Below are 24,232 nucleotides of genomic sequence, written 5' to 3' on the forward strand. Positions count from 1 at the left end.
AAGTATTAAAATCAGCATTGTTCTCTTTTACAGTCTAACAGTGAGTGTTATGTCAGACAATTGCACAGCTTTATTTTGAAATTTTTGAATTGTATGGCTTCAGCAGAGGGATGAAATTTTTAATAAATTCTGAGAGCATTCTTTTTTTTAGGAGTTCATTGTTCTTGCTAACCTGAGCCTTGTGATGTCCATGTTTGGTTTATTTGTGTTATTTATTTCCAAATAGCTTCCCTGGCAATACATACTTTAATGTGACACAGAATGACACTAATATACATGTTCACAACTGTTGGTATTGTGAACCCGGTAAAAAGACTGACAGAGCTGTAAGACCAGCCTTTCATATTATACGCACAAATGTTTATTTTTAAAATGTTACTGATATGAGGGAATGTCTCCATACGAGTAAGCCATTTTAGTTACCTGACTGAAAGAACATGAAATATGTCATTTGGAGATGATAATTACTGATCACATCTTCGAAAACTTTGTTGATATGTTATTGCAATTGACACCCATATGAATTCTTAAATATTTGAGGCATTTATTTTCTATATGATCAGATAAACCTAACAGAAACTGTTGAGGTTTGCCTGGACTACAAGCAAGTTTACTGGCTGCAAAGCAATTTAACGCATAGTCAAGTGTTTCATGATACGAAGTAAATAAAGCTGTATCATCAGCATAACAGACTGTTTATAAATAGAATATGGATAGATAAGATATGTACTCAACAAGCAGCGGCAGAAGAGAACGAACACGAAGGATATGGAAATGAACAAGCTTCCACATATAGTGGATCCTTATTATAGCAGGTATGAAGAGGAGGCATTAAGAAAAAGGACTGGTGAGGTTTAGGAAATGGGAAGAGTTACAGAAAAATCACACAAAACCCCAGGTCTGGGCAGACTTGCTGGATGGGATGAGAGACTGGGTGTTGTTGCCTGCCCTGCATGATACATGAAAGTCTCAAAACTTAAAGATTGATGACAGGGATATAAGCAAGACAGAGCTTACTGAAAAACATCACGAAAGAGCAGATAAAACAGAAATACATGATAGACAGGTAAGAGGGGCAGAGAAAATTAGACAGATCAGAAAATAAAGAATGCAGAAAAATACAAGGGAATACAGAAAAGTAATAGTTATTGAAAACAAACACTAGTGAGACCACTGAAATTCTCTTTGACAATGTTTTTCAGTAATCACTCAGGTTTTCAAATCTTGCCCTTTGCAGGCACCGACAACCAGTCTTTCTCTCTCACGCCATCCAGGAAGTTTCCCTTGACCCATGGTTCTGCGTGACTTTTATGTAACTCTTCCAATTTCCTAAATCTCACTAAACCTTTTCCTTCATCCGTCTTCCTTTCATTCAACATTTCTCCCAGAAAGAGCCCCTGGCTCCAATAGCTCACGTTTTTCCACATATTTTGTGCATTTTCTCTTGCCACCATTTGGTGACAATTTCTTTTTTTTATTTATCCACATTATATACATATAACAGAGCGTGACACACAGAGATGCAGGGCATTGGTAGCCACAATGAAAGAGGGCAGACCTAAGGAGCAGAATACCAATTTTTAATAGTAAGGGGAAGCCACCATAGGTTGCTCTCTGACACAGTCTAAACTTCACTTGGGGAAAGGAGAGTGAGAATAGAGGGATACATTTTGTATTAGATGCCAACAATCCACGTGAGGTGGTGTAGTTGTTAGCTCACTGGACTCACGTTCCTTTGAAAAGGCACAGTTGGTTTCCTTTCCTGTCCTGAGCTTGTGGCCTTTTTCAAATGACCTGTGTCAATGAGACATTAAAGGTTATCTTCCTTCCTTTTTGCCAACACTCAATAATTTGAGAGGAAATGACAGGCAAAGTTTTGACACTTCATTATTTTGTGCGTGCAGCATTAAACCAAGCAAACTGGTAACACAGTGGCTAAGAGCATACTTTTGAATTTTTGTTTTTCTTGCACAAACTCAATCTTACATGTATATTATAGAACAATAATAATACAGACTTTAAGAATATTCAAACATACTTGTGTGAAGAGATGACTTCTGAATGTTTACTGGATATGAAAGTGCCCTCATGCATTGCGGTAGTTCATCTACGTAATTTTTAGTGTCCAAGTTTGTGTCCTTGAATAACAACTTAAGTAAGAAATTGAACATCTCTACATAGGTTGCAACTGACAAAGGTTGTGAACCAAATGTTGACCAACGAATGTTTAGGTTTGAATTCTGCTGAAAATAATTGCGCACCTGAAGAGAAAAAAATAAAGTGACAATGTTTGCATTTGTAAATGATGGCAATAATAAGCAGTAATTGCCATAGTTTACATCCTTCTGCACATACTTGTACAGTTTACCTTGTTCACTGCATATCTTTGGAATTCTCTGTCTGCAGTAGGGAACTGCACATTCCCTAAGAATTTTCTTGCACTGGTACCTCTAGAAATGGAAAAAGAAATGTTTACTATAGCAAATCAGTTTTTCTATTTTTATTTGAAAGTAAGGAAATTTTAATTGAAAGAGTACAGTCAAACTTTGGCTGTTACACAGTTTACTACATAAGAGTTTATCATTGTAACCATGGCAAAACATTGTAACTGAAAAATTATCAATTTTGAATCATGTTTCTGCCCAGTGAGAAATGTATCCCATAAAAGATGAAAAGCCCTGTATCGCAAGACAGGCATGCTTAGCTCTTCTACAGCAAAGCATCGAAACTTTTCCTCTTGTACCATTCAAATCTTAAGGTACAAAACCTTGTTATATCAGAAGAATGGTACTGCTTGGAAATTTAGCACACTTTTTTTCATTATTAAGCCAATTAAATGTGATAATATGGTATTATTGGTCAGGATGCTCCGTCTAGGTTGTTCATCCTGCCTAGTGCATTTCTTCCCGTTTCACGCCACTTTTAGTGACTGGTGTGTCTGGTTGCGCCAGTGTAACAGTTAAGTAGTTTGTTGGTGATATTTGTAATATTCTTTGCATAATTTTACAGTGTTATAGTGTTGTTATCAATATGCTGAAAGTTATTAACTGTGTGGGTTATTAGTTAATATGTGCACAGGATTAAATAGCATATATAAAAATGGTAAGTACACAAATATTGAAGTAAACAATTTCAATACAAAAACAACAAAAGTGTAAGCCTATTATGAAAGAAAACTCACCAAAATAAGGTTAGCTTAGATCCGAACTATGATTCTTTCTCCACCTTATGTTACGTTACCGCATCAATGGCCCACTAGTAGGTAGTACTTGATGGTTATAATTAAGGTGCAGGTACATTGACTCAGTGCGGTCTATAATTATCCATAGCAGCAGAACTTGGTACATATGCTAATGCATTAATGAGGAGCTGATTTATTATGGAAAAATTTAGTTTCAAATTTGGCCACCAGGTGAAAATTTGGAGCTTTACAGCATCTAGTCAATGTCTCCAGTGATCACATTGAACAACTAGTGTAAGTGTCAGTTATTAATTTTAAAATGCCCTTCTTACTTGCTTCACCTTTTCGTCCATGTCCCATTCCTAATCCACTACACAGGGAAACATTTCCACACCTCTTTCTTGCATTCACAGTGCCAGATTTGCACCTAGTGACTAAATATCCAGCACACGGTGGATCGATATTAACACAATAAAAGACCTACCAAGTTTTGCTGCCATATGATAATTGCAGTCCACACTGGGCCTCTGTGAGTAGCTGTATTTTAACAAACCAGTATATAAATTTTACAGCCAATCAGTGAATTCTATGGAGGTTTCTCTCAATATTGCTGGAAACTTAGATGCATATAAATAATCATGAATCAAGGTGAAATAGGATACTACAAATGGCCCTGCAATTGTGACATTTCCTGCTCAGAAGCTTGAAATGTACTGCTATTATCATTATCATTAGCAAATAAATTTTCCGATTCAAATAACTAAAATGTAAGTAATTCAGAATGCAGGGATGTCATGCCCAATTATAAACGGAAGTTTTTCTCCCCAAAATCAACACTCAAAAAATACAGTAGTCTTACATTCACAAATTAAACTACTACTGCTGAGGTCAATGTTTTTAAATTGTGTAACATATTAATATAGAGGTCATCCTACATTTATCAAAGAAGCTTTTGCAACTGAGATCACAAATATTTATTCTGAAGAATTCAGAAAGGTCACATAGTGTTACAAAACTGCTGACCCCAGTGGTGGTACTCCTGTCGCTGGTGCAATCATGATTTGTTTTAATGTATTAGTATTTAATAGATATAATTCTTTCTTTCAATTCCGATTTTTATATTTAGCTTTGTGCGAGACGAGCAAGTGGCCAACTGGTGTCCGCCCATTGCATAACAAACTGGCTGCTGTTGCGCCTGCCATGCGCAAACCAAACAGATTGAGAGGATGCGCTATGACACCACATTAACCTCCTTGCGCTGCATAAACACTGTTCTTTATAACAAAGAAATATTGTTAGTAGTTTTTTGGTATTGATCAGAGAACATTAATGCATAATAATTAGCTCTGCTGAGCAAAATGTAACATCGCTTTTACCAAAATACACTGACGGAAAATAAAAAAAATCTTAACACCAAAAATAATTAATGTACAGTAATGACATTTTGGGAGTCTATTTTTCTAGGTAAAAATCAAACAATGAAAACTCCAGGATGGAATGTAACAATATTATGAGAAGGAAAGTTGATACTCACCATATAGCAGAGATGCTGAGTCGCAGATAGGCACAACAAAAAGACTTTCACAATTCAAACCTCCTGCCATTGGCCTTCGTCAACAATAGACACACACATGTCTGAATGTGGTTGTTTCAGTTGCCTGAGACTGCAATCGTGTGTGTGAGTTGCGTTTGCGTGAATTGTGAAAGTCTTTTTCTAGGTAACATATTTAAGTGATTAACATTGCAAGATCAGAGGTTAATGTAAGTGTGTGATAAACCATAGCAAATGTACAATGCTGGTACATTATTGACCGATTTAACAGCCAGAATGCTGAATGCAAGCGTGCTAACGTGCATTCATTTTGTTGTACTGATGCCAGATGTCAGTTTGTGGGATGGAGTTCCATGCCTGTTGCACTTGGTCGGTCAACACAGGGATGGTTAATGATGGTTGTGGATGACGCTGGAGTTGTCATCTGATGATGTCCTGTAAGTGCTCGACTGATCTGGTGATCAGGCAGGCCAAGGCAACATGCTGACACTCTGTAGAATATGTTGGGTTATAACAGCAGAATGTGGGCTAGTGTTAGCCTGTTGGAGAAGACCACCTGGGATGCTATTCATGAATGTTAGCACAACAGGCTAAATCACCAGACCGATGTACGATTTTGCAGTCAGGGTGCATGGGATAACTTACAGCATGTATTTACAGCAAATCTGATTTCTATCTTCATAGTGGAACTACCAGTACCACTCTTGTGCGAATGGCGCGAGATTTTGGATAGACATCTTTCGGCTGTAGAAACACGCCTACCAACTTTTATTTATGTCGCACAACTACTTCCTGGTGTTTCCATGTGAGGATGTCACATAATGGAGGGCAAATGGTGAAATTTATGAACTAACGATCAACAATATTGTAGAAATGGTTGTGCAGGAGAAGTAACACAATGGGAGAAGGGTGGTAGGGGGAGGAGGGGGTAAGGGGGAGGAGTGGTGGAGGAGGAGGAGGAGGAGGAGGAGGAGGAGGAGGAGATATCCTATCCCACATTTGGAAGGGCTCATGACAATTTAGGCAGTGCTGCAATATAGTAGTGAGCAGGAGAATGCAACACCAACTGATATTATCTGCTTGTGTAATTGGAGGGCTGTTGCAGCACAGAGCAAGACTAAAGGAGGGGAAACCGTCATCTCTCAAAGACTTTTTAATATCCTCAAACCTGTAAGTTTCATTTCTTTTTGTTAGGCTTGGCTTTTCACATGTGTGTAATCATACATTCATACTTTACAATGCAGACTGTTTTATGTTTACTGTCATAATGTTTAATGGGTGCAGTATGTACATAACAAGTACTTATAACTGGCATGTATTACGTAAGAAGTCAGAAAACGTTAATAAAATTGGGTTATGGTATAACAAAAAATATGTTTTGAATGGTGCAGTTGGGGTCAGAAGAGAGAATTCATAAAACTCTGGTTTATACAGCTTGACTTTCCACCACATTAGGCCGGATAGTCCAGAATATACTCTTTCTTATCTCTCATCGATTTGATACAACTACACAAAACTGTCATTACAGCTAATATCACTGATGATGATGGTGGTGGTGGTGGTGGTGGTGGTGGTGATGATGATTATAATCAAAAATAATACCCCAGACGATTAGCTTTGATAGTAAGCAAAGACAGAACTGAAAATATAAATTAATGTGATTATTTTTTTCTTTACTTTCTCTCTTTTTGTATTGCATTGTATTTTGCATGCAGACAATCAGCAATGGCACAAGTTAGAATAAGTATAATGTTAATGTTTAAGGCAGATACCTTATACCAATGAGGGAATGTATTCGCAAATTGTGAATACGGTATCACCACAGCTATACAATTTACTATTTGCAATTTGTTAATACATTTTCATATTTAATACCGCTATAAATTGTCAGCAGTGCCCTTTCCTTTGAACTTTACAGACACTGCACTCATGTGTTATACCAATGAAATAGTTCATAATTTTGTTTAGTCAGAATATGTAAAGAATATGAAGGTAGGTAGAAAGAAAGAAAGAAAGAAAGAGGGGGAATGTCATCTTGTACTCAGGTAAATACAGTATTTTTATGCTCAGTCCAACTGGACTAACATTATTTTCACCAGCGAATGAACCTTTGGTATCTACTAAGTCAAATGTAAGTAATTCAGAAGGCAATAATTTTATAGAATTCGGTACAAGTTATGAGTGTAGAACAGCAGACAAATTTGAAGACTCAGAAGTAGGTGATCTGAACCCAACAAGAAAAATGGAGGAAGTAAGAGAGAGAGAGAGAGAGAGAGAGAGAGAGAGAGAGAGAGAGAGAGAGAGAGAGAGAGAGAGAGAGAGAGCATCAGAAAAAATGACCATTTACAATCAGTTGCAGGTGCTGGAAACGAAGTGGTATTAGATAATCTGAATCAAACAAAAGCAAAGCAGTACAACTGAACATCCTGTCTGGAACAATGCTGTGAAGTGACAACCTTTGAATGAAGACAAAGAAACAACAAGAAAGCATGGCAATAAAGTGCAGCAGACACTCATGTATGGAAAAGAAATGAAGCTAAAGTTTCCACAATGAAAGACAAGCAATACAAAAGTACTGTGGCCAAGAAAAAGGAGAACAAATTGAAATAAAAGCAGAACCTAGTGAAATGGGTCCACAGTGCTTACTGAAATTCTGTTGCAAATCAAAGAACAAGAGAATGTGTTCAATATCTGAGGAGAACACTAGTCTAACATTTCATACATCCTTGCCAAATATGAATAGTGAACAACAGAAAGTGTGTGTTGCTACCTTAGGTCATACAAACAACTAATGCAGGAGAATCAAGAAGAAAATGTAATCTACAGTACAGTTTGAAAGTACAAGATGATGTGTCACATATGTAAAGAAATGTTTCTTTCATCTCTAGGAACTGGTGAATGGTCAGTCAGCAGATGGGTTAAACATAGTAAAGAATAAGGCAATGGGAAGAAGACAGTAATGCACTGGAATAATATGTATGTAAATTTTTAAATAAAATTTTCAAGTTGCCATCACACTACTGCCAAGCACCTACTTCCAAGATTTATTTGGAGCCACATTTTTTATCATTTGGTGAATTGTAAAGAGCGTTCAAAAGTAATTGTGTAGTATTGAACTAATTGCTGGAAAGCGTTCCTTTGTAAATAAAATAAAATAAAAGTGCTTTATTCTGCCCACAGAAATACTAATGTGATGTGTTTTTCTTAAGAGTTACATAATGTTTCAGACAGCCAGTACAATGCTTACCAGACGCAGGAAGAGAGGGCAAGACAGGAGAAGTCAAATGATACAGAAAGACAAACAGAATGCTCTCTTCCAGGCTAATTATTTTGAGTGTTCTCCAAGTTCTGCATTGAATTATATCAGTTTGTCTGGGGAATAAAGTATGAGATCCATGTATTGCAGACATATCAACTCTGAGGTATAACCCGGCTGTTGGTATTGAATAAACTGGATTTTGATGAGGATTGGAAATACTTCCAAGATGATGCAATACAATCATGAAAATTTAATATAATCGGATAGACAGGAAAAAAAAAGTTACTCATCAAGCGGCAGCACGAGAAACCAATTTTTAAAGTTAAGAAAGTGTGCAAGCTTTTGGAGCCACTGGCTTCCTCTTCTGCTAGAAGGGTTGAAGGGGAAGGAAGAGGGATGAAGGAAAAGGACTGACAAGGTTTAGGAAAAGGGGGGAGTTTCCTTCACCCCTCTTCCTTCCCCTTCAACCCTTCTGCCAGAGAAAGAAGCCACTGGCTGCGAAAGCTCGCACATTCCCTTAACGTTCGTATGTTTTTTCCATGCTGCCACTTGTTGAGTAGATTTTTAATCTATCCAATTATATTGTATTTTGAAAAATTAATTATTTTTGTTGTTATATTACCAAACAATCATGAATAATATAAAAATCTGTACACTGGGCCATTTGGAATTTCAGCACAGAAGTATCATGATTTAATGTCTCCAAAGTCAACTACCCAAGAGAGAATCATGTTTTTATGAAGCTCTTCTTTACAAATAATGTCAAGTAAATTGTGGGTAACTACCGTGAACTGAACATATTTAATAATAACCCAAATTTACAGGACTAGACTCACTTGTGACTAACCTCACATAATATTTTCTGGCAGCACATAGGAACACAACTGTACGAATGCTGCTCATCGACTGGCATTGCAATTTTGATGAAACTTGTTGCAGCTTATAGTCAAACTATAGCTGTATACTATACATCACCACACACAGTTCCTAAATAATGCAGGTATTCTTTATTGTTTCATGAAGTTTTGCATCCATCATCAGATTCCACCTCCGACATGAATTTATACAAATTTAAACTCTCTTCACGACAACAGAATGTGAAATTTTTATACTTTTAAGTTGTGTAAGACTGTTAGCACACATAATTGTACAGAGAAATTAATTTAACAAATTTCAAAAGATACAATTCTTGCTCTCAAAATGATGATATGGAAGAAACAACCTGAGAAAATATATTCAATTTCACTTGTAGTCATAACACAAGTCTGTCAGTTCCATCAAGTGTTTTGATATTTTATCTATTTATGGTCTCCGAAGCGAAACAAGCACATATAGTAAGTTAATTGAACAAGCTAATCTATAGCTAACTGGGAAACTGGTAGTTAATAACACAACACTAGACGGACTGTGATATGTCCAAATTGGAGGAAGTAAGATACTACAAGAAGATTAACTGGAAGGAATTCTACCACATGGCAGATACCAGTTATTCTTTAACAGGTCAATCTCACAGAGGCAATAAAACTTATTCAGACTTAATTTTCTTTTCCTGTCAAAGTATTATGTATTCTAAAATGAAAATAAAACATTCAGTGCAAGTATATCGATAATCGTTACCTAAAATAGAATCTGCACAAACTTGAACACATTAAAGGGCATGAAAGTGACTAATTTTTCCATAAAGCCTCTGACGGCTCCACAATTTTAACCTCAGCTCGTACTTGTCTTTATCCATGGAAAAAAATAAACACAGAAAACAACTATATTCCCCACATTATTACAAGGCTTTCAGTTTCTACAGACCAAGAATTCATCTCTGCAACTTTCAGAAAGTTTATTCCTTCTTTCCAGACAGAAAAAAGATATTTGCAATGTATGAACAAACAATATGGTTGTTAAACAAGTACAGGCCATCATGCTATAGAAACCTGTCTTCCTGAAACATCATTGGGTCAAATTAAGGGAAATACACTTGTTCAACATTCTCGTACACTGTCAGGAGGAGGTCTATCAATCCAGTTTCCAATATGTGCCTTAAAATCTTCTCTACAGCTATAATTCTGTCGCTTTCAGTATTGAAATATGATGTCCTTTTAAACAGTTTGAAGCAGAAAACACGAGTCAAGAACAGGGTTAACAGAGGGTGGGAAGCCACTCTTAACCAAAAGTTCACCTACTGCAATATGAAGCCACACTACACTCATCTTCAGTAAAAATCACTTTGAGTGACTAGTGAACGGACTTTCATATTCACAGGACATGTACATTAGTACGTTCTGCAGAAATGATTAGCATCTCAGTCATCTCAGTCACCTCAGTTCAGCATGAGTCCTGTTGCCTAGTAGGCACAGGGTCTGTCATCAGCTCTGATAACTGATTCCATGCACGATGGCACTGATGCGAATAAGGCTTGAATGGTGTCCTGTGGTATAGTAATCCATGCTGCATTCACCTGGTTCCAAAGTTCATCTGTGGTGGTTGGCATTGGGTCACAGTGCTGCAAACATGGTTTCACCTTATCCCACACATTTTCGATTGATGACAAGTCTGGTGATCCGGCAAGCCAGGGCAAAAGGCTGATACCCTGTGACACCAAGGAGGCATGTGTTTGTGCAGCAACATGTGGTCATGCTCTGTCTTGCTGAAAAGTGGTATCTGTATTGTTGTGCAGAAAAGGTATGGCTACGGGTCACAAGATGCAATTCACGTAGGTCACACTGGTCACAGTGCCCTGGACACAGATCAACTGCGAAGGCCTCGAGCTGGCGCTGTATGTCTCGTGTGAATGGAGTCCCTGTGATGCAGCTCCCCACCTGTGGCGAACCAAAATGCAGCCATCATTTTCAAACAGACAGAACCTGGGTTCATCAGAAAACACTACCTGATGCCATTCCTGTCCCCAGGGACATAGTTCCATACACCATCACACATTTGTTAAAGGTAGGAGGATAAGTGGACGATGCACACATAACCGTGCCGTAATGAACAGCAATTGTCTGTCACCCCTGATAGTGTAAAATCTATTGCACTGTTCCACTGTTGTGCCAGAGCCAAGAAGAATGCAGATCTGTCCTGCAGTGTCATTCAGATGAGGTGTCGATCTTCTGGGGGGTGATCTGGGTGGTTCGCTCTGTCCCATCTCGTTGCGTTCTATGGCCTTCAGGGAACCATTCGGCACACACCTGTTGCACTGCCGAAACATTTGTTCCACGTGAGCAGCAATTTCTCAGATGGATGCATCACATTCCCTCATGCCAACAATGTGCCCTCTCTCAAACCCACTGATCTGACGTGCATAAGTCTGTGAGGAATCTGCTCAAGTCACATTGATCCTTTACCTTTGGTTCAAAGCAACACCAAGAGCTGCAGGCACATTTTACCGGTAGGTGTTGTGTTGCGATACTAATGTTGATCTTGAACCTGTGGGCCGACATGGTTCAAATTCTAATCATCTCTGTACAACATACTAATGTACATATCCTGTGAACATGGATGTTCTACCTCTAGTAGTTCAAGGGGTTTTGTTTTTCTGAACATGAGAGTATTTTGTGTTGGAATGCACTTGGAATGAGTTCTCTCTGGCTTTCCACATATACACTCCTGGAAATTGAAATAAGAACACCGTGAATTCATTGTCCCAGGAAGGGGAAACTTTATTGACACATTCCTGGGGTCAGATACATCACATGATCACACTGACAGAACCACAAGCACATAGACACAGGCAACAGAGCATGCACAATGTCGGCGCTAGTACAGACGGTTTGGATGTACCGTGCACTATTCAGTGTCCCCTCGACGATCACCAGTGGTGTACGGCCAGTATAGGAGATCGCTCCCCACACCATGATGCCGGGTGTTGGCCCTGTGTGCCTCGGTCGTATGCAGTCCTGATTGTGGAGCTCACCTGCACGGCGCCAAACACGCATACAACCATCATTGGCACCAAGGCACAAGCGACTCTCATCGCTGAAGAAGACACGTCTCCATTCGTCCCTCCATTCACGCCTGTCACGACACCACTGGAGGCGGGCTGCACGATGTTGGGGCGTGAGCGGAAGACGGCCTAACGGTGTGCAGGACCGTAGCCCAGCTTCATGGAGAAGGTTGCGAATGGTCCTCGCCGATACCCCAGGAGCAACAGTGTCCCTACTTTGCTGGGAAGTGGCGGTGCGGTCCCCTACGGCACTGCGTAGAATCCTACGGTCTTGGCGTGCATCCGTGCGTCGCTGCGGTCCGGTCCCAGGTCGACAGGCACGTGCACCTTCCGCCGACCACTGGCGACAACATCGATGTACTGTGGAGACCTCACGCCCCACGTGTTGAGCAATTCGGCGGTACGTCCACCCGGCCTCCCGCATGCCCACTATATGCCCTCGCTCAAAGTCCGTCAACTGCACATACGGTTCACGTCCATGCTGTCGCGGCATGCTACCAGTGTTAAAGACTGCGATGGAGCTCCGTATGCCACGGCAAACTGGCTGACACTGACGGCGGCGGTGCACAAATGCCGCGCAGCTAGCGCCATTCGACAGCCAACACCGCGGTTCCTGGTGTGTCCGCTGTGCCGTGCGTGTGATCGTTGCTTGTACAGCCCTCTCGCAGTGTCCGGAGCAAGTATGGTGGGTCTGACACACCGGTGTCAATGTGTTCTTTTTTCCATTTCCAGGAGTGTATATATGGAGACCCATAATTTAAGTCTGAAGACTCATTCCTCATTGTCAGTCTTAGCAATCAAGCAACATTATAGTGCAATGTTGTAGTCACAGGTGAATGTACAGGGGTGGGAAAAAATATGTGTATCACAAACAGTACATTACTGTACTATTAAGCACTGTAATGTACTGTTTATGATACCCATATTTTATGGTGCCATAAAACAGTTGGTGTTCAAAATAGCTTCTAGTTTTCTCAGAATGGATAAATGCTGGTCCTGTATGGTTTTCAAGGGAATCTTACATCATCTCATGCAAAACAATTGCAAGTTCAGGTAAGATGACGGAGGTAGATGGTGATCACGCATCCTTTTCTTCAAAGTAGACCACAAGGCTCAATAACATTGAAATCCGGTTACTGCGGGACCCGGGTGATACCATTCATTCCCATAACTCACAAAACAAGTCTTGGACGATGCAAGCAACTTGAACAGTGACCTTCATCACCACTGGGGAACGAATGTCGTTCCATGGGAGAGGTGCATCCCTCATCAGCCAAAAAGTCCCATAATACTTGCCAGTTACGTGGCCTTATGGAGTAACCATGGGAACCATGAAATACTACAATATGGCTGACTATATCACCACCAAACCTCTGACATGATTCATTCTTGGGGCGAAACTCTACCACAAGTTGGAAACAGTGTGAAAAAAGACCTCATCTGACCAAATGACATTCTTCCTCTACTCCATAGTCCCCATTTTATGGCTTCAGCACCATGTTTTCCTGTTATGGGTATTTGCATCACCAATTGGTTTTGGAATTCCAGATCACACTGCAATTCCGTGCTTAAGGAACTCTCTTCGTGTTTTGGTACTGACAGGGTTTGCGAGTGCAACATTCAGTTCTGCAGTGACTTTTGTATCTGTTGTCCTATTATTTTGTCCTCTTCAATGACCAGCCATCATGCAATCAATAAACATTTTCATCTGCATTGTGACCTAGCTGATGATGTTTTTCTGCTTTTCTTGTATGCAGAATAAATCTTTGATAAGGTGCCTCTTGAAACACCGAACACTTTAGCTACCATGGTTACGGAAGTGCCCATCACACGAGCACTAACAGTCTGCCCATGGTTGAATGCACTGAGCTCTGTTTCATGTAGTTGCGAGTGCATTATGTCACTTTCTGGCCACAACTAACAATTGTAATGTATTGAGAACATTGCACAGGTGCTGTTCATAGTCAAATACAAAAGTGCAACCTGCACAGTATGCTGGCATCTGAATTTATGTTCAAATATGCAACTAACAATTGTAATGTATTGAGAACATTGCACAGGTGCTGTTCATAGTCAAATACAAAAGTGCAACCTGCACAGTATGCTGGCATCTGAATTTATGTTCAAATATGCATTTCTCGCAGTGTTTCCGTATTTTTCTCCAACCCCTGTAACTTTTCATTTTGTAGTGTTGCATTAATGTCCTTCATGCTAAAATAAGTGAAGTAGTTTTTCCATTTATCATGACCACTACACACAATCTCTTCTCAAAAACTAATTTTGTTACTCAATCTGAGGGCTACTTTTATAGACAATCAGTATACAGCAAACACATAATCACTGCAATGCGTGAAGCAAGAAGAGTTTCTTGCTCCCTTTGTAGCAATCTGCTTGGACACAGTGTAATTTACAGTGCTTCTTGCAACTCTTAAATATCATTGAAGAAAGAATACAAAAATGGTACAGATTACAAAGACTACTAAAGACTTGTTTGCTGATTTAAGATGTGTGCTTTTCAAGGAAATATTGTTACTGGCAATCTATTACGTACAATTTCTTTTTGGTACAATGTTTGTAACAGCACTCATTGACTCATTAACACTGGCACTGGATTTTTTTTGGCTTCCTAATGAATTGCTTCTAAAAGTTGCTAACATAATTTCAATTACACATCTGAAAAGGACTCAGCATTTGCGGAATTAAAGTAGCACATGTTCTTGAAATGTTTAAATGATCCAAATGATATTTCCCTCCAATGTACAGGGTGTCCATAATGCCCTGGAACCCCTAGGTCAAAACCTGTCTTACACAGAGATCTATGCATCTCCATGTTCTTCCTCAACACTTTTGTGCAATTGTCATGTCTTATGCTGACTACTCACAATGAGTCGTCTGCCATGATAAGCTCCAGGCTTTATGGTGGCCATTTCATGGGGCTGGAGATGTTGCTGAACCTAATCCAAACTAGCAGCACTGAAATAGTCAATCAAGGACCTCATGCACTTTAATAGTAAAGAGTCCTGAAGCTCCACCCTGCTGTAACCTACACAGAATCCGAGCTTCTCTCGTCCTCGAGCCGAGTTATTAACCACATTTGCAACGTGTCCAAATACTAATTGCCATTCACAAGCTCTTAAAAAAAAGATCCGAACAGATATTGCAGCGACATCCTGGCCCATATGATAACTTGAGGTGGGTTCTTTTCCAATTCCTGCACATAACCGGGTTTCCCTTACACAAGAAAACCACATTTCTATTGTGTGAACTGCAGTGCATTGCACATCGTTAAGAAAATAAACATACTAGTGAACCATGGTATAGGAAAATTATGCTGACAAAGCATGGTATGCTGAAACTAACAGGTCCATGATGTCAGATAAATCATTCAAAACTATCAATCTGAATCCTTTCACTTTAAAATCTTTTTTTTTAATGTTGTAATTCATTTCTGACTGTGGTTCTCAAAATTAATCTGCTCTTCTAAGAAGGCATTTCATGGGACACTGCTCAATTGATTTAACTCCAAACGTAGATCCATTATAGCTTTTGTTAGATATCTTTGTATTTCTGAAGCATTTTCTTCAATAGAAAAGGAAAATAAAATCTTGTTCTCACTTTTATGCCATCACAAACTTTTGAGGTATCTCTATGTATGTTAATTTAATGAAGATTTATGTAATGGTAAATGTAACTCCTTTTTTCAAGTCTATCAGAGCAGTGTTTCATCGTTTTGTATTGGCATTAGATAGTTTTTTTCCTACACATGTTCAGAGGGAGTCTGACAGTCTGTAAATGTAAGTGTGATGAACCTAAGTTAATCTTTAGAAACTTGCCACTCTTATTGTGCCTGGTTGAAACTGCAAGATGATCACCACTACATCAGTCTCACTTAAAATAAACGCCTACTGAAAGCAGTTTAAATATCTGCAATGTCAACTGCATCATTGATCAATTCATAGCATTTACCATACCATCAACTGTGTCTAAAATTGGACTTCAAATTAGGCTAACAGATCAGTAACTTTACACATGGTGTCACGTACATCAGGATTAACATGAATGTACAACATGTAAGTGATCAACTGAGTAGTGAGTTGAAGGGACCTACAAAGATGAGTGGCAATGTGTAGATGAAATAATCATACCAAATCCTGGAAAGAACATGTTTGACTACAATCAGCTAATAGTGGAACAAAACTGGGTCTGGCATCTAGTAGACCACCAATAAGAAACCAAATGAGTTGATGTCAATCCAACTGACATATCAGGAAGTCTGAAGGGTGTTCAGCTAATTGGAAGCCATCTGATGCAAACAAAGACGGAGGCATCCGAAAACCTAATGTATATTTCTGTTCAAAAGTGATAATGTTTTTCAACATGAGTAATGACACACACATGGGTAATATGGGATGCAGAAGGGAGCAAGTGAAGAAAGAAGACGGCAGTAAAATGTGAACTTTGTAATGAGAGTGGCATAAAATCTGAGAGTCAACCTTATATCTGAGAGTTAACTTTATATGGTAGTCATGCATTTAGTTCAACACACTCTGGGCTACAAATTAACACCATTATCACTTAGCTGAATGTATTCTTTAATATATTTTTAATAGTTCGAAGTTATCAGCCACAAATTTAAAAAAAAAAATTCAATTTTTGAACAGTAGTTTTCCAAAGAAAGATTAATTTCTCAGCTTTAATATCTTTTCTGCTATTACGCTGTATAATATAGTTACTTTTTATAGAGTATCAATGGTAAGCAATTTACACTCCATTTTGTGGCATGCAATATCTCTGTTGGGGGACTAGATAAAAATCTGAAAATTTCACAGTTAATAGACCTTTATGATATCAAACTTCAGTATAAATTTCAACTTTGAGATTATTCAATTCGAAGTTATGGAAAAAAGATTACAATCACAAGTCAAAAATAAGTTTTATAACATCTGCTATATCTGGTAGGCTAATCAAATAAAGTAGACCAATTGCATCGTGTAACACACCACATTACACTAGCTAATGATTATTTGTCGAAACAATGCTGTGGTGATTGTTTCAGCAGGCTAAGAATTGCATCTGCAAGCCTATACAAGTCTGATTGTTGTCTTCCCTCTTACACCAACAACTGTCTACTCACACTTATTTAGCTAGAAGTTATTGAAGTATGCAGTTGAAAAATAGTGTTTCAGTGTTCTGTTGGTGTTATTATTAATGAAGCATGTCATAAAAGTGTGTATGGATTGTATACTAAAGACATTACTTTAATCAAAGATTACAGGGAAGAAGAAAAAGTGTTGTTTTACTTACGAGTTGGCCCGGAGGTCAAATCAACATGCAAGTACCATGAAATGAAATACTTAAAAAAATGTCATCACCTTTTTGGTCAGTCTTGCATGGACCCTTTGGAGAAACATAAGAAACCTATAACAAACGATCTGTGAGAAATAATACAGGTTGTGAAATCCTGGGTATATCGCCTGTTAGTAAAATTAGAAAACTAAGTCAAGATAAAAGACCAAGTGCCTTGAATACAAAATTGAGAAAGTGGCAACTACAGTCAAAAAGAATTTGGAAGTTTCGTTTCAAAATACAATTTGTACTAAAACAGATGAAAGTTTTAAAATTTCATCAACCAAATATGATGATTTGATAGAAAAACTAAAAACTAAATGCAGTACTTCAAACAAAGAGGATAAAATTAAGATTATCAGTTTACTGCCGAATTCTTGGAGTCCAGCAAAAGTTAGTGATGAATTTAATGTGTCAGAACGTCTTGTTAAGTTAAAAGGCAATTAGTAAAAGAACAGACAATTTTACCAGCATTACAAAAGTGCATCTAATTTGGTAGATGAAAACACAATCAATAAACTTATTAAGTATTATGACGATGACAATAACAGCCATTTGAGGTCTGGAAAAAAAAGACTGGGTTCTGTGAAAGAAAATGGTTCTAAGATTCAAAGACAAAAAAGGTTAATATTGTGTAATTTAAATGAATTATTCACTGAATTTAAAAAAGAAAATCCTAACATTACAATTGGAAGATTAAAGTTTTGCGAGCTGAGACCAAGATGGTGTATTGTTGCAGGGGCATCTGGCACCCATAATGTTTGTGTTTGTTTGTATCATCAGAACATAAAGTTGATGATAGATGGGGCCAATCTTAGAGTTGACTATAAAGACCTTTTGGAAGTTATGTAATGCAGAACTGACAGTTACAATTGTATGATCAAGGGAAAATGTGAATATTGCCCAGGTAAACAAGCCTTACTTGACATGTTTGAAGTATCCGATGCCAGACAATATAAAATACAAACAATGGGTGACAAGGCAGAACTGAAATGGTGACAGTCATAAAATCACGAGAAGAGTTTTTTGAAGTGTTGGTGGCTAACCTTGAAAATTTGTAAATGCATCATTTTATTGCAAAAGGTCAAAGTAAATTTTTGAAAGACACAAAGCAAACCTTGGCAGCTGATGAATACTTAGTTCTTGCTGACTTTTCGGAAAATTATTCCTTTGTTGTTCAAGATGAAGTACAAGGGCACCATTGGGTAAACAAACAGGTCGCAGTTCATCCATCTGTATTCTATTATAAAGATGAAGATAAACTAATGAGCCACAGCTTTTGTGTCATAAGTGACTACCTTGAACACAACACTACAGCAGTGCACATTTTTCAACTAAAATTAACAAACTACATTACACAGCACCACCCTTCCATAAAAAACTGATTTACTTTTTGATGGGGCAGCAAGTCAATATAAAAAAAAAAAATATTAACATCTCCTTTCATAAAGAAGATTTTAGGTTTGATGTAGAATGGCACTTTTTCGCTTCATGCCATGGGAAGATTGCTTGTGATGGTGACGGGGGGTACAACAAAGCCAGCTGTCACAAAAGCAAGTCTGCAGCGAACCAATGACAATCATATCGTAACACCTCAAGAAATGTCTGAATTCTGTAAAAAACATATCAAAGGAATTACCTGTGTTTTTGTACAATGTGAGGAAATACAAGAAGCCTATGACAGTGTCTTGACGGAAAGGTACAACACTTATCAGAAGATTAAAGGCACTCAATCTTTTCATTGTTTTGTACCCAATTCACACAACTTACTAAAGTGTAAGATCAAATCAACTTCGCCTGATAATGAACTTCATCAGTGTAGAAAACTTCTACAACAGGTTCTTCAAAATAAAGACGTAATGGCTTGTGTTTACGATGAACAGTGGTGGATTGGCGAAGTTGATAATATTGACTCTTGACTGTCAAAACCAAGATGTACATGTTGTATTTTATCACACTCCAGGACCAAGGACATCTTTAAAAAAAAGAAGGATCAAGTTTGGGTGCCACTTAAAAATATACTAAGGAAGCTGTCTCCCATGGAACTTACAACTGTGACTGGGCAAACTTATAATCTAACACCCAAACTGAGTGAACAAATTTTTCAAATTTTCAATGACCGATATAATAAAAACAAATAACAAGAGAACAATATAGTGTAATTAGTAGGCTGATTTTCAATAAAAAGAGTAAGTAATCATAGATATGATTTATATACTGTAACTGATATGTTTATTCTATAAGCCTAGAAAACGCAGATGTTAAAAAACGTATTTCTGACTTGTGTTTGTAATCTTTTTTCAATGGCTTCCAATTGTATCTCAAAGTTGAAATTTATACTGAAGCTTGATATCATAAAGGTCTTATGTGAAATACTCAGATTTTTATCTGCCCCCCCCCCCCCTCAACAAAGATATTGCACGCCACAAAATAGAAACATTTAAAAAATCCATTTTTTAAAATAGTGTATTTTTTTAAGTGTAAGTTGATCAACATTTATACCCTATAAAAAGTAACTATACTATGCAGTGTAATAGCAGAAAAAATATTAAAGCTGAGAAATCAATCTTTTTTGGAAAACTACTGTTCAAAAATTGAGTTTTTTTTTCTTTTAAATTTGTGGTTGGTGACTTTGAACTATTAAAAATATATTAAAGAATACATTCAGCTAAGTGATAATGATGTTAATTTGTAGCCCAGAGTGTGGTGAAATAAATGTATTTTATCTGAAAGTCTTAGGACAATCCACTACTGAATAATTTTAAAAAAACATGTGCGGCCTGGAACAAATATGGCTGCCATTTCAAAATAATAAACAATAATTTTAAAAAAATATTTTGTGACTACTAAACATTGGGGAATTCACCCAGCAAACATAAAATTTTTCTGAGATGGTCAAGCAACCAATTATTTTTTTCTTGGACCACTTGGTATGGATTGACCCTTATACAGATTTTATACACTGTATTGTTGAGGATTACAATTTATAATCATACATGTCAATTACACGTTTTCGCTCATATTTTGGTGGTTTTAACATTATCCTCGAGTCTGCATTTTCCTCAGTTTTGCATTTTTTAAGCCTGGACCGCATGAAAACATGCATAGTGAATGCATCATCATAGCCAACATAAACACAACCACCATCACAGGAGTACAAGTTTTTATGCCAACTCACTCCACAGATTAACCCCTTAACTGCTCTGGACGTGTTAATGGGCACGCCTTTGTACCTGTCCCTGTGTGCACTGAACATGTTTATGCATGCCACCAGTCCTTCTACCTGGTACTCTGAACGTGTAGACACGTAGACACGTTCAAAGTACCAGGTAAAAGGACTGGTGGCGTGCGTAAACACGTTCAGAGCACACAGGGACAGGTAAAAACGCACATGTGTTAACACGTCCAGAGCAGTTAAAGGGTTAATATATTGAAATAATTTAATGAGATTAAAGTAATTATTCAGACAGTCAAGGAAGTGGAAAATTACCTGTGATGAGGGGACTGGAATTCACTAGTGGGAAAAGGAAGAGAAGAAAGAGCAGGAGTAGAAAACAGACTGGGGGAAAGGACCTTACTTGCCTGTTGTGATAGATGTCAAAGAACAAAAGTTAGAAACAAAACCAACAAGGGATTTTTACAAAATGTGGTACCACATATAGTTGGATTTGGTAGGGGTAGATTTGTATGGTCAACTTCCAAGAGCTAAAGGGGGATTTCAGTATATTTTCGTCATTGTAGATTTGCTTTCAAAATATGTGAAATTTTATCCTTTAAAGAAAGCAACTAGTAAGAAAATAGCTTCTACATTTGTAAAGGGCTACTTTATTAAAGTGGGTACACCTAATGCCATTTTATCTGACAATGGGAGCCAATTTACTTCTAAATAAAGGGCTACTTTATTAAAGTGGGTACACCTAAGGCCATTTTACATGACAATGGGAGCCAATTTACTTCTAAATTTTGGAAGGAATTTGTAGAAGAACATAACATCAGACATATTTTAATATCATCCTATTCACCTAAATGCAACCCAACTGAACGGTACATGAGGGAAATTGGTAGATTGTGTAGAACTTACTGTCAGAAAGATCACACAAATTGTTTATGTTATGTTAAAGAATTTGAAGACATTATGAATTGCCTCCTTATGAGATCAGGTTTGACCAAAAACCACCTTACTTAATCAAAGAACTTATAGTGTTTCCAGCTTGTAAAAGTATGACAGCAGCTGAAAGAGAGGAGATAGTTACAAGAACTATGAAAGATTGTTATGAAAAAAACAAAAAAATGGCATGACAAACAGACAAAAAACATGGAATTCAAAGTTGGGGATCTAGTATTGACAAAAAGTTACACTAAATCTAAAGCAGTAAATAGAGAAATAAAGAATTTTTTTGATATTTATATAGGACCATTTGAAACTGTTGAAAACCCACACCCATATGCTTATAGACCTGTATACCCTAAGTCCAAAAGATTATTTGGACTCAGGAATGTTACGCAACTGAAATTATACAAACAGTCTTCATCACTCATACAACATCACAAGAATTGTCTTTCCTCAGGAGGTTGCAAGCTCTTTTTGCAATTTGGGGGTGGCGAACCCAAGGTTCCGAGCTGGTGTGACTCTTTCCTATTCAAGTCACATCCTCTCTTACTTATCTGTACAAACTCATCCTCTTCCGCTTGATGATTCGGACAGAGACTGGATACCAAAAGGAACTGGTGCATGTATTTTATACTAAGCAAGCTGCCTTTTTAGAGTACAGAGTTTGGGCAGATTTAATAATGTGTGGGTTAATAATATAACCAGAGTATGAATTTTGTGGAGAATTGGCGTAATATTTACTCATGATGTCTATACAGTTCTTCTCATTATGCTGATAAAGTTATAATCTCATTGTGGTGATGATTTTGTGAAAAGTTGAGAGAATGTTTAGAATTGGTGTGAAGTTTACTTCAGATATCTGTGCTGCTATAGCAACAATTTATTACTTTACGACTGAGATGTGATTACAATTAGGTTAGACTGTTTGTAGCCTTATATATGTGTTCTCATTTGGTTTCACCTGTTACTATACCTATTATGTGAAAGTCACTGGATAGATGTTGATTTACTATCAAGTACGAAAATACTTTATGTCACGATCTTGTCCTTAACATGTATTAGATCTACTGCGTAATTGGAAAAGGAACAATTACCAGGGAAAATTTTTATTATGTTTAAATTACTAGAATGGTTCCGTCTGTGGAGCTTAAGGAAAATGGAATTTTATGTTGGAGATAGTTATTGGAACAGAAGTGTTCTGATTCCCAGGATTTAAGACACACACAGTTTCATTTTCATGTAATTTTCTACCACTTCAATGACCAAACCATTGGTAGTCATATTTAATTATTCTTTTGCCATAGTAGTACAATAAAATAGGGGAGATGTTTGATACATGTCTGGTATCTGTACAAGTCATGCTTTCTCCTTACAGGATGTATACGCGGACAAGAAAAAAAATTCCCGGATTTCCCGGTTAAAATAACACTTTCTCCCAGGTGAAAATACACTTTTTCCCTGTCAAGTGACAGTATACTTTTCCTCAGAACTGTAAAACTTATCAATCCTTTGAATAGTTATAGTAAAAAACACGTTTTGGACAGATCTTTGATGTGCAGCAACATGTACGCTGCATATTTTCGTATTACGAAAGTGTAAATTTAAATTCCACCAAACGCCGCATGTTACTTTCCGAAGCATTGAAATCAAGATTGCAATGCGCTTTTGTAGCCAGTTATAGTCCGTCACGTAATCTCGCCAGCCGACGACAGCAATCTTCTAGTGTAGGATACGTGATGTAGTCAGCCAATAGCAATATCACTGTTAAGTAGTGCGTACACACAAATAGGAAAAGTTAATGGTTTAAATTAACATACACAGCATTACTACAAGAAAAGCAAAGCTTTCACATACAATATTGGTCTCTGAGATTAATAAACTGCAAGAGAAGCTAAGCTTTCATATATAATGTTGATTTTTTTTTGCGTGTGTTTAAGGTACAACACACAAATGCATCAGTAAAATTTTTAATAAAGACATAAATGTCTGATCATCTGAGTTCGAAATTTTTCTAAATGGCTCTGAGCACTATGGGACTTAACATCTATGGTCGTCAGTGAAACGCCCTGCGATTTAAGAAATTCATCACACATTCTCGCACATAATTCATCTTGCATAAAAGGAAATTTACTTTGAAATTAACGCTTTTCAAACAACCATTCGAAATATTTTCCCGTGACCTGTTGGAAATACGTCCGTTTCAGTAGGTGCCAGAGAGCGCCAGAAACAGGCGTCACCGCGCTTGCACAGATACGATGATGCAGGAAGCCCGTATGTTCGTAGGTGTAAAACATTAAAAGATGTTACACTGTGTCATAAAAGAAACAAGACATCAGAGGATACTCCAAGAACATCGGAATTTCGTGAACCATACTATAATGCATAATTCGGCTTAAAGTGCACACTCGCATGTCCAGATTCGGATGTAATTTACTTGAGTACCGGTACTGTATTATCTCATGTTTGGTTCTTTATTATTGCATAATGCCATACGTGCTAGAAGATGAAAACATGCACTTTTCAAATGCAGCGAACAGTTGAAACTAGCCCATAGTAAGGAATTAAACACTTCATTTCAAATAAATTGACTGCCGTGGCGGAAAAGATTAATAAAAGCCAAATTTCTTTAGCAAACCAACAAAAATAACTTCATTGTTCTGCAAGGCGATTAATGCCTGACTGTCAGAAAGGTGGAGATAAAACCTGAAACTAATAACATATTTTAGCCTTCCTTAATTATGCGAATGTATTTTAATTCATTTGATAGCTCACAGCCGTAGATATCGGTTTTGTTTTCGTTTAATGTGAGAGCAATAAATGAAGAGGAAACAGCAAAATCACTAAAC

At 37.6% G+C, this 24,232-nt stretch overlaps 1 protein-coding gene across 1 annotated transcript in view; it reads right to left on the reverse strand.

The window, feature by feature from the left end:
• LOC124595112 (kinetochore protein NDC80 homolog) overlaps positions 1–24,232 on the reverse strand; it is a 163,955-nt gene that overhangs the window by 106,881 nt on the left and 32,842 nt on the right. Inside the window, exons 4-5 of the mRNA XM_047133710.1 lie at positions 2,369–2,450; positions 2,039–2,261 (exon numbers count right to left, since the gene is read on the reverse strand). Coding sequence (XP_046989666.1) covers positions 2,039–2,261; positions 2,369–2,450 — 305 coding nt within the window. The remainder of the gene's footprint in view (positions 1–2,038; positions 2,262–2,368; positions 2,451–24,232) is intronic.

This window comes from Schistocerca americana, chromosome 2 (genome assembly GCF_021461395.2).
Source record: "Schistocerca americana isolate TAMUIC-IGC-003095 chromosome 2, iqSchAmer2.1, whole genome shotgun sequence".
NCBI classification, from domain to species: domain Eukaryota; kingdom Metazoa; phylum Arthropoda; class Insecta; order Orthoptera; family Acrididae; genus Schistocerca; species Schistocerca americana.